Genomic DNA, 15,386 nt, shown 5'->3' on the forward strand with positions numbered 1-15,386 from the left:
TACGGTATTGAGAGTGAAGATAACCGTGTGGTACATGTACCATATTACTCCACTCGTTTGTCCCTCATATCTCAAGAGCTATGTGCATCCATATTTGTCAAAGTGCCTCATTCAAGAAAAGATTATTTTTGTATCCGTTTCACGTTAAAACATTCATGTAAATCAACAATCTTTTACACCTACATACTTTAAAAAAAATTACATTTTCCAGTGTCTTTGTCTAAGATAAACCTATGAATCGGTTTGTAATGTATAGTACAACACATTTCATCAATGACTTATACTTTAAATATTTAATCATACAAATGCTGAAAACTAAGTAAATATAAGTAATAAGGATCATTCTTTGAATACTACGAGGTGATCAAATGTGGTTTGATGTGATCAAATCCATCATAAACCCCATCTGTGCTTTATTGGTTTTGATCATGTCCGACCATATTTCATCACCTCATAATACATGTACTCAAAGAATGATTCTTTATTCCTTGTTTTTATATTTTTTTTCACAATCATGGTTATCAAGATCAGCAAGATACATGTAGTTATTTTCAAGGAGAACAATTTTATCAGACAAATATTTTATTGCAGAATTAACATTTATACAATATATCTATTAAGTGTAAATTACATTGTACAATAAACATTACAAATTCAGATCTCTGATATGAGAAAAAAAATCAATAGATCTATCACAATTCATTGGGGGGAAATCTACAATATAGACAAGTACATGTACTGATGTATTCAGGATCAAAAATAGACCCTAATAAGTGAAATTCAATGTAAACATAAGAAAGTGTACATCATACTTAAAACTCTCTCTGTAAATCAAAGAACTAAGTAAACCATTAAATTTTAAGGAGAATTTATATATTATAAAAAAAAACCTATATGTAGAGTTTACCATTCAGCCAAATTTAATGAGCCCTAGGTGAGTAAAATGATATACACATCTTTTTCTTTCTTGTTTTTGGGGCTCTTTATTTTCCAAAGAATTCTGAGAGACATTATGCGCATCAATTTTATCCTGACAGAGGGGGTGATTTATGGTAGGTGGACAGTTGTAGCATTATCATTCTGACGAGAAATGTCACTTATAATTTTTTGCAATTTGTTTAAAAACTACAATGGCATCGGTATAACAGCCTGCAAACTGTCATCTCGGTGTTTAAACTCGTTTGCCAAGTGTTATAATTAATTGGATCCCAAATTAATAGAACTTAGCAGTCTGTATTGTCTCAAAAAAAGGAAAATAATTTTAGAAACTTCTGAGACTTTTTTGTATGATAAATGAGTCAATCTTAATCTAAATGTTTACATAATTTATAAATACATGTACATACCATCCAAATGGGACACAATGTCTTCATCCAAATAATAAAGAGATGAATATGATGATTGCAAACTGGAGATAAACTCAGCCATCATTGAAGAAACTATTACCAGGTAAATGTTCTTTGCCCAAAAGTGTACAAAGTTATTTTTGTATGATATGATATAGGCTTTTTCTGCAACAACGTCATGTATCTTTAGTTTGTGACTAAATTAAGTGGTGCCGTATTTGTCTATAGAACAAGTACTTTTAATACTTATTTCCTATTTCAGTATCTAAATATTCAGACATCTCTAAGCATATATTACATCAGACTCTAACATTTTAATTATTAAAAAATACTACTATTTCATATATCTTATTCACAAAGAGTATCCTATATTTCTACTTTTTATTAATATCAAAACTTTAAAAAATTGCAATTTAGAGAGGAAAAATTTTTTGTTTCTGTCATATGTATAACTTTTATTTTTTTTAAAAAAATAACTATTTGTATTACAGATTTTCTCTACCAATAAAAATATTAGTAAAAAAAGAGAATATTTGAAAAAGGAAGACTCGTGTATTGCAGCTATTTGCCACTAGAGGAACAAAAATGCTTATTTTAAACTTTTGAAAGCAATGTTAAAATCAACTCTTTTGGTGTATATACACTGTATATGCCTTAGTAAAGCTTGCAGCAGTATGGCTTGGGCTACATTTTCTACATGTGGTCATTTTACAACAAGGCACTCACAATTTTTTGATAAGTTTACAGCAATAGTCAAACCCCCAAACTGGCTCAAAAGCAAGGCACTCTAGTGCTGCAATGTATAAATGTGTCTATAATGAGGCATTCAGGGTTCATGTATAAATGAGATTCTTTGGCTTTAACAAAATAAATCAATACAACCTTCAATATCCATGTGCTGAATTTCACTCAGTTCCAATAATTTCATTATTGATTTTCCTTGGTTAATAACATTTGTCAACCAAAGGCAAAACATACCAAAAAGTGCAAACTTTTAGCACAGCATAAACTAGCATAGAAAAAATACAACACAAAAACTTTTACAAACATCCACCACGACCTAACCTTAAAATTAGGCCAAGGTCAACCAGAACTTCATATTGCCTTGTTATTGGATTATTTCCATGGTACGGCACAGTGCACCATGCAAAACAAATAATGCATCAAAAGACAGGTGGACTAAAGAGTGAATGGTGATTTTTTTTTGTGTACCCCTAAAATTTTTGAATGGGGTTAAAATATTGTGTTCATATAACAGTGCCCTGCTGTGTATCTAGTTTATATCTAGTTAGCAGGCTTCTCAGTGGCATCCACAAGAGGTAACGATCATCTTTGGGAATTTCTTCAGCACAACATTGCCATCATCATCAAAATACAGTACCGACTGGGCACTTAGTTTGGATGGGGCACAGCCGGGGCTGGGGGCCTTGAAAGGGGTGTACATATGGACCAGTGTCTGGACTATGGCATGGTTGGTAGCATTGACATGATTTCCAATGGGAAAAGAGCATTCTCCTTCACAAAAGAAGGCATGGTATCCATCAGGGGCAATAATCCAACTCTGAAAAAAATGTTCAGTAAATTAGAAAAAACTATAGTTTTTAATAGAAAGACTTATAATTTTTTCACCTTAACCTTTTCAGAGTCTTATAATTACATTTCTTGATTTTATCCAATTATATGTACTTAAGATAAATCATTTTAATATCCCTTTTGTCATTTATGTCTTTTTTGATAAAAGAAAATTCTAAATATATACAAGTTCTGAATTATTGCATAATTTTACTGGTTGATCTTTATAAAATCATAAAATAGCACATCATTAAATAAGACAGGCATTGTCAACACAGATAATGTGTTGTCTTTGACATTTTCTTTAAAAACATGAAAGAAAACTGATAAAAAAAAAAAGCAGTTAAGAAATTGTTCATTAATATGCATTAATTGTAACCAATTTTCCGAAAATGGATACTTTAATGTGAGAGGCATATTTTTGCATTGGTAATCAATCAAGCTTTGATGTGTAATATCTTGATATAAAAGATCTGTTTATTTCTAGGAAAACCATTTAAAATGTTTACCTGCCACCCAAGGTCTCGGAATTTGACATACAAGGATCGTCGTTGACATGGCCATCTTCCTCCGCCTGATGCCCCTCGCTTGTGACCTGAAGGCATGAAATATTTATAAGTTATTTTTTCCCTTGTCATATGAAATATATCACACATGTTGATTTTGATGAGTCAAAAAATATTTTTTCATATCAGGGAATGTTTACTCTGTGTTTCATGATATTGTGAGAACCAACTGAGGCATAAGAATGAGGGAATTTGGTTACAGATACTTTGGTCAATAGAAAGGACAGGCTGTAGTTCTGTGATTACAGAGATAAAGAGTTTGTGAGGGATAAGCTTGTTAGAGAGGATGACACATCCAAACACACGACCTCCTTGACAGTCATGATAACATCTCCCAAGATCTGTAAACAACTCGCTGTATAAACAGAGCTGGCGTCTTTGATACTCAAACCTCAGAACACGGATATATCCAGCTTTTCGTTTTCAGATTTTAAGGCCAAAAAACAAGATGCTACAAAAAGAGTGATGACCAATACAAGAATTGCCTCCCCTTTGAAATTTTCCCAATTTGAACACCCCCCCCCCCCCCATCTCACCCCTAAAAATGATTTTAAATAAATTTCAATTGACATTCATATGAGATGCTGAATTCAAGACACAGAAATAATATTTGTTAATAATTGGAATGGTATCTATTTCAAGACACTTTAAGAGGAACATTAAAGAAGGGCTTTACATACACTAAAGGTATCTTTTGGTGGCAGACTTAAGTTTTCACTGCACAGTGTAAAATGCAACACATTTTGTACATCCACTTATTGAAAAAAAATAAATCACATCATTTATTAAATCTAATACTAGCACAATTCTGAAATAACATATAAAAGCATTTTATAAAATCCCTTCATTGGTAAGAGGATCTTGACATTGTGTGTTCATGATATGTTTAGATAAACTGATTAGCTATATATGTATTAAATAACTAGAAAGACAGTTATCATTTTATGATATTTTGCAGTTCTGAACTTTTGGAACCATCCTTCAAGCAAGAAAAACAGTGATACTTTTAACTGGCGACAAAATATTGGCAATTAAGGATAAAAAGTAAGTGTTAACAACGTACATGTCTTGGGGCCTGACATTTATCTTTCCCTTTTGTCATCATTTTCTAAAACTTTAAGCTACAGTTTTGTAATGGATGAACTTTAAATTCTGAACAAACTAGTTCTGGCTCTTTGTTTTATGTGAAGCATACCAGATATTTCTTTCATCTGGCCACTGCTTAGGAAATATCGGTAATGAAACCTTTTTAAAGTACATGAATGATTTTCAAACAAACTTTCTTAAGTTTTGGTATTTAAATTGAATTTTCCTGTCTATTCAAAACAGACAAATTTCCAATTTAACAGATTAAATGTTACATTTGAAATGATAAGATTTACTATATGTGTGTAAAGTCTCTCGGTAGCAAAATAAGTAAGGATAACTTCACAAGAATTTAATTTACCATTTTTATTAGGACATAGGGTCTTTCAAACAATAGAGTTGAACAAACCAAGCTGAACTGTACCTTAAGAAATTAGATGGACAGCTAAATAATTACTTTTCTTTAACAATGAATATATTATTTTAAACACTTTACAGTAAAACCTTCATAACCCAACAATTATATAACCCGGTTTTACTGACCAGCATACACCAAGATGGCAGTCAAGACTTACGTGAGAGGTTGTAGTCGTGTCTTACGTGAGAGGTTGTAGTCGTGACTTACGTGAGAGGTTGAAGTCGTGACTTATGTGAGAGGTTGTACTCATGACTTATGTGAGAGGTTGTACTCATGACTTATGTAATAGTTATAGTCATGTCTTACGTGAGAGGTTGAAGTCATGACTTACGTGAGAGGTTGTAGTCATGACTTACATGAGGGGTTGTACTCATGACTTATGTAATAGTTATAGTCATGTCTTACGTGAGAGGTTGAAGTCGTGACTTACGTGAGAGGTTGTAGTCATGACTTATGTAATAGTTATAGTCATGTCTTACGTGAGAGGTTGTAGTCATGACTTACGTGAGAGGTTGTACTCATGACTTATGTAATAGTTATAGTCTTGACTTACGTGAGAGGTTGTAGTCGTGACATACCGGTACGTGAAAGGCTATAGTCGTGACTTACCTTAGAGGTTGCAGTCGTGACTAACTTAAGAGTTATAGTCGTGACTCACGTGAGAGGTTGTAGTCGTGTCTTACGTGAGAGGTTGTAGTCATGACTCATGTTAAAGTTACAGTCGTGACTTACGTGAGAGGTTGTAGTCGGTGTATTTCTCTTGCTCCTCCCTGTATGAGTATAGCTCTCGCCTCCGCCTCAGGGCTGTCTGTGTTCTCTGGGGGTACACCAGTTCTTGTGAGGAGAAAAATCCCACCATGAAGGGCTTCTTGTCTTCTGACCCTCTGTAACTCACGATCCCAAGTTTGTTGGGGTTAATCTCTCTGCCTACAAAGTCAAAGACATTGTTTTAATCAATTTCTGTTATGGTATTCCTGAACAATTGAAGCTAATGGTCATTCCCTAGAAAAACAGTATAACTTTACTCAAATAAAATGCATGGTAGTTATTGCAACCAAAGTTAAAATAAGGACAATAATTATATACCGGTAAGATAATCTTCTTGCTTAAATCATAATACAGGGAAGAAAAAATGCATTTAATGCGTGGTCACTTGCCTTGGAGATCAACATTCTTTCATTCTTCCCCTGACAGCCCCCCCCCCCCTAAAAAAAATCCCCACCTATAATCGTGTAATCATTTTAATCCCACAAAACTGTATTTAATTGTTTTACATTGAAAAAAATCTCCCGATAATATGATAGTTGGCAAATCTTCATAAATAACATATCAAATATCAATTAGCAACTTTTTTTCAATAATTTGTAGAACATGTATTTAACTTGTCAGGAGATGCAATCCACGTGCACTTTACTAAATTAAATGATAATTTAAAGAACCATAAAAATTCATTTTGAGAACACCAACATGAGTTCTGAAAAAATCTTATTTAATTTGTGCACAAAAACTAAAAAGAAAATAATTTTCTTTTTAAATTTCCTCCCCAACAATCCCCGTGTTAACATGTGGTGGATCTGTATGCATTCTTTACTGAATGGCTTTATAGAACAATCTGCAGATGCCAATTTCCTTGCATCTTCTAACTGCAGATACAACTTGTACATGACATAAGCTGCCTAGCCTCTCTCTGTTTCGCCAGTACACTTCAATCAGAACAAAGAATTACCAAACTGACTGAAATATCTTATTCAATGTGATCGCCATTTGGGTGGTGAAAATATAAAGAAAGCATTTCCACCTGTTAAAATTTGCTTCAGTTCTTGATGACTATTTATAATCGTGGTAGTATATGAGTAAGACCTATAATACACCTCTATATCTAATGCATGTTGACTTCCAGTCCATGAACTAACGGATGCCTATTATAACAATGGAGGTATGGCAGTCTGACCTAACGTGTAAGGCAATGCATGCTGACATTTATAAATGATAAAATCAAGCCCCTTGTAATCACTGAAGAATGCAAAAACGCAAACACTTAGAGAGTTTTACATAACTTGTTCATATCCTACTAAAGATAAAGACTTTTTAATAGAGATATTTCAAGAGATCCTATAATTTAAATGGACTACCAAATCCCAAGCCTGACAGTTGTTTTATAGAATGATCTTTTAAAGTCCAGAGTCAGTTTCTTTTATCTTGAGTTCAATTCAAGCTTTAATGGAGGGAGGTGGATCAAAGCCAAAATAACAGGTGGCCGAGAAACTCAGGTGTGCAAATCAACGTTTAGCAGGTAAAAATCTTCAAAGACAAACTTGAGAAACTTTTCCGCAGTGAAAAGATAGTACAACAATACCGTTGACTTGTATTGTTGGAATTTAAGTAAATTTTTCTTTTGACTTGAAATAACTGAAAAGTTGATACAAAGGGAGAAAGAAATTCAATTTCAGAAGAGATCTTTCAAAATAACCAAACCACAGGTAAAAGACAGGTAACAGACATAAAAACAAACTTGATCGACTTCTGTTCTACAAGCTGATTCAATAATCATGTAACAGCCATGATTACGAATCTATCAAATATTAAATGTATGAGCATTATTCATTCAAATTGGACCACAAAATCATAGCTTTTAAACCTTGTTGCAATGATTGATTGAGTGCTAGCTTTAGTCCACATAAATGTACTTCTAACCAATACAGCTTTGACATTTATCACAAAACCCCCTATAAAAATGTTTTCTACTATAAAGGGTAGCTTGGTGTTTGTGTGGAAAGAGTTTGGGGTGGGGGTCTCTTTTGCATGTTTAGAGCACTGTACCCTAGTTCCATACTCTGACACTAACAGCTATCTACTTAAGATCATTCTTTGATAGAATTAAATCAAATACCACATATGGAACCTTCAAAAACTTCATAAAACTTTGTGTTGTAATTCTGAAATCTGAAATTAATCTAACATAACCTCTGCTTATGATGCTATCTTAACGTGACTGTTAGTACAAAAATTTCTCTTTCATCGCTTAAAAAAATTCACTGTTGTATAGAAAAAAAACCTAGTCGTTTTCTTAAATGCACTCTTGAAGTGATTCATTGTGATTTAAAGGAATGCTTGCAAATTTAACCATTGTTTTCATTGAACCAATGGAGTTTTAATGAAGACGGTTAAACAGTATCGCTGGGCGGAATCTTGTAAGCAGTAAGAAGGACTAGAGTTCACGCAGAGAACACCGGTAATTCAATAATATTTACAAACTTAGCCACATTCTCTCTCAGCTCTCTATGGCACAATGAATATCAATGATTCCATTCTTTCAATTCCTCAACAACCAATTATTCCACAGCTGTGATTAACAATGATTCTTCTTCGTGTACTTCAGAAAATTTCTGCTCTTTTTTTTTTTTTTTTATTTCTTAGGGTTATAATTACTACAGTAACACAGGCTATACAATACAACCCATTCAATCTTAAAATTTGTTAAACAACACAAAACAGATCTAAATTTAACGTTAAATTTCCTTTCAAACCATAAGAAATTATTTATTTTCTTTTGAAAATTAAAAACAACAAAAGTGAAGTCCTAATGAATAGAACTCCGGCAATTTTTTTTTTTTTACATTACAATAACAAATTAATAGATTCCAAGTCAAAAATGTTTGACCAATGTGTTGAGATTCTATATTGCTTTGTTTTACAGACCTTTACTGACAAACAAGACTTTGATGAAAAGGCCCAGGTTAGCCTCTGGCTGTCTGGTCCACAGTTCCGCTGCCCGTGTCATATTAAAGGTGATCCACCCTTCTGTATTAGCATTAACCGTGATATTTGATAAGGGATCCAGTATCTTGTCTCTATAAAAATAAAAGGGACCAGATGATTAAATATGCCAGGTTACATGTAACTTATACATTAATGTAAACTACTACAAGTAAAACAGTTAAGTTCATAGTTTATCCCTATTCCCAAGCTAGAACCTTTCAACAAGAAAGAAGGTGTGGCAATCCCCCTTGGAGCACCAGACACCTCCAGCACAATTAAACACCACAGCAGATATCTGCAGTGTTCTTGTAAAACATAGCAGATATCTAAAATCTCCTTGTACACCATAGCAGATATTCACAGTCTCCTTGTACAGCATAGCAGATATCTAGTCTCTCTGTACATGATAGCAGATATCTACAGTCTCTCTGTACATGATAGCAGATATCTACAGTCTCTCTGTACATGATAGCAGATATTTAAAGTCTTCTTGTACACCATAATAGAGTCCTTTAACACCACAGTAGATGTCTGCAGTCCCCTCTAGCCCCACAATAGATATATGCAGTCCCTTCTAACCACACAGTAGATATCTGCAATCTCCTTCAGCCCAACAGTGATATCTGCAGTCCTCTGTAGCCCCAGAATAGATAAATACTGTCCCCTTCAACACAATACATCTGGAGTCCCATCCAGCCCCACAGTAGAAATCTGCAACACAGTAGATATCTGCTATCCCCTTTAACACCACAGTAGATATCTGCAATCCCCTTTAACACCACAGTAGATATCTGCTATCCCCTTTAACACCACAGTAGATATCTGCAATCCCCTTTAATACCACAGTAGATATCTGCAATCCCCTTTAACACCCACTATATATCTGCAATCCCATTTATACCACAGTAGATATCTAGACATCTCCTCTAGCCCCACAGTAGATATCTGCAATCCCCTCCAGCCCAACAGTGATATCTGCAATCCCCTTTAACATCACAGTGGTAGCATAAAGAAGAGGAATATACTTCTACTAATTTGACCTTAGACTTATAATAATACTTCTGCAGTTCAATGGGCTTTATACTTGGTACTACTTTTGACAATACATGATGTACATTAATTTACTGCATACAGATGGCATGTAGCATTGCACATAACATATACCAAATGAAGTTATCTGCTGTAGGTTTCCAGGCTGCTTTGTACAAATTTACAGTTTTATCTTCTTTGACAGCTAAAACAATGAAGTTGAAAATTCCCCAAAGGAAGTAATCATCCCTCCAGCATCAGGCTACGCTGTTTTTATGCTGTTTTTATGCTGTTTTATGCTGTTTGATTTTGCAATAACGTCAGTAACTTCCCTCAAGACAGATTTACAGATCCCACTCACCCAGAAATTATCGATATCTGCTGAAGTATCAGTTCAATTCTGTAATCAACTACCCAACTTAGCCATCATTAGAGCTGTTAAAGCAGAGACAGTGACACAATTAATGGCTGTACACATTTTCACACCCCTCCTTCCTAAATTGATTTTTGGAGCTTGGCATTTAAAATTTTACAGGTATCTTGAATGAATAACTTGTCTAATATCAATAATTCTATTTCAACAGACAATTCATCAACAGAAAAAAACCTCCGACATTTTATGAATTTATAGAAATAATCACTTCATGATGAGATACATGTAATATCAATATATATATCCGGCCCATGTATTTGTCATGGCCATCTGCCCCTACTTTGTATCCATATACTTAGCTGCTAATTTTTTTTCATTAATTAAATACCATATTTTTATTTACATGTATTAATATAGATGTATGATATCAAATTTTTGCAATCAAAATAGACTGTGTGTACCAAATATACATGTATAATAAAAGGTTCTTCTTTCCAAAGTAACAAATGGAATGTAGGTTAAAATGCATTAATTATACAGTAAAAGTTATAAATTTTGAAAAATTTTCTGCCAAATTGTCACCAAATATGAAATGAATCTCCTTGGGTTGAGACTGAATAATAAATTTCAAAGTGTCTGGTGTAAAAATCCATTTAGATTTAAGGATAAGGGGGCAGATATGGACAGAACAATAATATATGGGATTGTCATTAAAAAGTAACATTCCTGGTAATCAATAAATGTTCCGCCTTCGCACATAATCAAGTTAACCAGTGAAAAATCTTCGCAGAAGGAAATGGAATTCAGAAACCATGCATGAATGCATTTTCAATGTCTCCCCCCAAAAAAAACCAAAGCTGTGTAGTTTTAGATGTGTCCGTTACTGACGTTAATTGCCCATCATGAGTACATTGCACATGTACAACTTATCTAGAAGCCCTAAAGAAAAACCACTTACTCAGGGTCTTTTCCCTGCCTAAGCATAAAGACCTGGATTTGGAATTCATGGTTCTTCTTCCATTTTTTGGATTTTTCCTTGTATAACCGCAGCTCTGCTCCGACCACAGTTTCCTTGGCCGTGACATCACTAAAGTCAAAGAAAAACGTCCTGTCCTTTTCATGTCTTAGATGTGGAACTTTTTTAGCTTTAAAGTACAAAAAAAATCAAAACAAAGATCAAATATTTTGAACTTTACTGGGGGGGGTTTTCGGCATTTAATAACAGACCAAAATCTTTCTACCATGAACTGACATAATTCATTTCAAGTATGTACGGTATTCAATTTATCTTCTAGGCAATGGTACTCCAGTTAACACAAACGTTTTAATTAGTAAGACCACAATGACTCAAATTTAAGAATTAATCACAATTGTAATAATTTTTATCATAATTATCGCACGCTTCGGAGGACATACAAATTTCAAGAAAATCAATAAGTTTCAATTTGGTGGTTGTGAAAACTAATTCTAAAAAAATACTTCAAAATATACGTATTACAAACATACATATTAACCAGTACTTTGAACCATCTCCCCATCAATAAACTTAATATTGAATGGCCATGCATGGTAAAATTATAATAAAGACAAATTCATTATGCCAACTTTCAAAGTCAATTACACTTAATTAATGTTCTTGCATATAAAAGTTTAAACGAACTAAATAGCAGCTGACACCTGTTAGGGACACGATCAAATTGTGTGAAATTTTTATAAATTAGAACAAGGAATTAAAAAGAGAATTCAAAGTAAAAAAAAATACCACTACTAGCTGTGAATACAAAGCTTTTTGTACAAACTTTTCTCTTAAGAATTAAAAAATGTTTATTTTTAAAGCATGAAGAGTCCTGAAATATATAAAATGGAGATGAAATGAATTTGACAGTTTGGAATGGAATAATCATTTCAACTTCTGTAGATTTAGTTACTTGTATTCAATATATTCATAATGTAATTTAACAAATGGTATTTGAACAGGATCAGAAATGCTGTACAGTCATTGGTCATGCATGTACCGGTATTTCTATTTTCTGTTTTCAAACCTAAATCTCAAATATTTTATCCATTTCAGAACTCATCTCTTTCAGATATTTATCATGATAAAGACAGAATTTTCTCTCTTTTGTTCCAACAGTTTAGCTGGAACATAATGTAACAGAGATGGACATCTCTTTTGCACCAGACCAAATAGAAAGATAATTTTAAAAAATAATTTAAATGGAGGAGCCACAATCCTCAGTTGTTGAGACAAGATGAATGCTGGTCTATATTAGATTGATTCATCTATAAAATCAAAAAATTAGTTATTAATAAAAACTACTACTGTATACATATACTTTATACAAAATAATAAAAGAGGGGAGGCTAACATTTTTAAGCGGGCTATTTAATTGGCTTACAGAATATACATTCGTTGCAATGATATCAAAATGTTTAAATTTTGAATAGATTTTAATTACCGGTAAATATGAAGAAATAATGTCTAATTATTGCCTGTTGTTATTAACATTGTACATTTAGGAATAAATAACTTTGCTACAAAAATTATACTCAGACACTGAGACACATAAAGAAGTTTAAAACAATTCATGCTTTTCTATAAAATGCATGATAACTGTCCAAATCCAGTTCATATTTGTATAAATTCAGTAGCTATCGAATTACCGTAGTCTCTATAATATGAGTCAATTCTCGATATATATGTGATGATAGCCATGCTAGCTACAAATAGTTGGATTGAAATATGAAATCAACACCAATTATACACTGAAATGAAAAGAGGTCTGAATCAGGCAAGGTCTCTGTGAAATAAAAAAATTTATATATTGTGTCTCTCAATACTTTTGATAAAATTTATGGATATATACATTTAACCTTCACCGTCCATATACTGATATGATTTTTTTTTTCAAATGAATAAAATGTTTCACTTAATCCATTTTTAAACAAAATGAAATCAAAATAATATTTATCATCTTATCCACAGATTTTTATGTCCTTTGTTATAATTTTTATTCCCATCGAGGCATCATGAACAAAAAAACATAGAGGAAATATTCTGGAATAATAAGCGCTTTGATCGTCTTGATGAACCTGAAGCATAATTTGCACTTTGGATTCCTGACAAAAGCTTGTATTAAAAGGATGTTGTTGTATTAAGTCTGGCCCATCAGAAGTCAGCAATCCAGCCATTAACTTAATTATATATCTACACAACAAAACTAATTCTTTAAACTGGATAGCCGGTTTTTGAAAGTCTGGCATGTTCTCGAGATGAAGAGGGCTATAATTTGCGGCCATTGAATATATTCTAAGATCAATGCTCAGAATATAACCGTTCCCCACTAATTGAACCTCTGGCTCTTCTGACTATGTTTATCAGCTAGAGTGAATTTGTATGTATATACATTATAAATGGACACATTGTAAAAAATCTGATGTGAATCAGACATTGAATTGTTAGAGGTCATCTTGAGTTAACATCTTTTGTTGTCACATTTCGCAGCCAATGATCTTTTTGTGAAATGAAAAAATCATGTACCTTAAACAGGTTGGAACCAATATAATTTTTGATATAAATCCGCATTAGAACAGATGAAATGCAACAACTTTTGGTAAACAACTTTTTCTGGAACCCTACTGTTACGAAGATTGATCCCTCAGTATATCCAAAACTTCTTGGGGATCAATCTTACAAACTGTAGACACATAGAAAAACTTCTTAACCAAACGTTGTTGCATTTGATACACATTAATGCGGATTTATATCAAAAATTTCAAAATCAACAATTTTTATTTTTTGCACTTAAAATTTTCATCCCATTTGGGCTATTATATCCCAAACGGGTTATTATATTCCATTTGGGTGATTGGTCTCAACCTGTTAAAGTATGTTTCATCTGGGACCTATCTAATTTTTTTAATTTAAAAATTTCATAAGTAACTTATTTAATCACTTGTATTGGTGGTAAAACTCTTGTAATTCAAATATACAAGAAATTTTATTTACAGTTTTAAAATTTTTTATATTTTATGATTAATTTATTAATTAGCATGTATCATTTTTGTATATAAAGACTGATTATACATTTCACTTTTGAGAAAAAAAGACAAGAAGTCTAGATTTAGGAATTATCAATTAAGAATGTGAGGGGGTAAAAAGACCAATCCTTACCCTTATTTACAAAACTGATGATGATGTCTGTTCCTTCAATGGGTTGTACCACGCTGTCGCCTACTGTAACATTATGGCTGGTGTGAAATGTGCTGTCATCTTTCACAACACCGTTATCTGAAGTAATAGAATTGTACAAACTCAGCATGAACGTTGGAGCGGAGTCCTTAGTGGTGCTAGATTTCGGCTTCGGTCTTTGGTGTAGACCAAGTAATGTAAGAATTTCATGTTGGAGTTCACGTTTGTCCCTCGAGTTCATTTCATGCATTTTTTCCGTCTGTCCGATTCCATTGTCCACATAATAAGCAGACGATGCCACGCTCGTCCTCACTAAAAGCATCGTTGTAAAAAGACAAAGAAATAAATCCGCCATGATTACCACAAAAACAAAAATGTCAAATATTTTGTTGATGTTTATCAAATAACGAGTCAGGTATTTCGACCACGGTAACTTTGAAATTCCAATAAACTCTGAGAGAATTAATAATTCATGTTGCCTCCGAAATGCCTATTCTACTTAACACTTTCAGTAAATTAAAAAAAGAACACTGAAAATCTCTTCTTCTCTCTAAAAGCATGTCGAACATCAGACAGGTAGAAGGTAATTACCTAAAACAGGTCATTAGGTGCGTCGGGTTTTAGTAGCTCGCTCTTTAACTGTTCGCGCGGTTCTTGATTAACCGCATACAATATACAAAATCGTAACAAAACAGAGAAAAATTACCATAAATTACGTAACGGAAATTGAATGCAAGTGCGCGCATACTCTCAGCGATAATACCCGGTAATATTGAGAGAGAGAGAGAGAGAGAAAGAGAGAGAGAGAGAGAGAGAGAGAGGGACCGTCTCAAAATATCAGTGCACTTACTGCATCTAATCCTTTTTTAAAGCATTTATATCGAATTATAAAACTCTATAGGTATTCTCCTGAGAGAAGTGGACGTATATGTAGTCTTCCAGCATTGTGCTGTATGTGTGCTGTACGTGTGTAGTTTAGATTGCGTTTTAATTTAATATTGCGCATACCTTAAATAAGATGGTCACAGAAAATATATCTTTAGAA

The 15,386-nt window shown here is 33.1% G+C and overlaps 1 protein-coding gene across 1 annotated transcript; it reads right to left on the reverse strand.

Moving 5' to 3' along the window:
- Nucleotides 1–564: 564 nt before the first annotated feature.
- On the reverse strand, nucleotides 565–15,002 carry LOC105328825 (bone morphogenetic protein 7). The gene is made up of 6 exons (XM_011429855.4): nucleotides 14,324–15,002; nucleotides 11,108–11,294; nucleotides 8,688–8,839; nucleotides 5,721–5,915; nucleotides 3,428–3,513; nucleotides 565–2,907 (listed from the first exon to the last, which is right to left on the reverse strand). Exons 1-6 carry the CDS (start codon nucleotides 14,694–14,696, stop codon nucleotides 2,647–2,649), a joined length of 1,254 nt encoding a protein of 417 aa, XP_011428157.1. The 5' UTR covers nucleotides 14,697–15,002; the 3' UTR covers nucleotides 565–2,646.
- Between the last annotated feature and the right edge of the window lie 384 nt (nucleotides 15,003–15,386).

The sequence above is a fragment of the Magallana gigas genome, chromosome 5 (genome assembly GCF_963853765.1).
Source record: "Magallana gigas chromosome 5, xbMagGiga1.1, whole genome shotgun sequence".
NCBI lineage: Eukaryota > Metazoa > Mollusca > Bivalvia > Ostreida > Ostreidae > Magallana > Magallana gigas.

Bases quoted from the DNA above. Each gene is read 5' to 3' on its own strand.
- LOC105328825 (XM_011429855.4), bottom strand. From the start codon at position 14,696: ATGGCGGATTTATTTCTTTGTCTTTTTACAACGATGCTTTTAGTGAGG. The intron at 5,916-8,687 runs GTCTGTAAAACA...TTGACTTTGTAG, and splicing joins AGTCTTGTTTGTCAGTAAAG to GCAGAGAGATTAACCCCAAC. The intron at 2,908-3,427 runs GTAAACATTTTA...CATTTTTTTCAG, and splicing joins TCCGAGACCTTGGGTGGCAG to AGTTGGATTATTGCCCCTGA.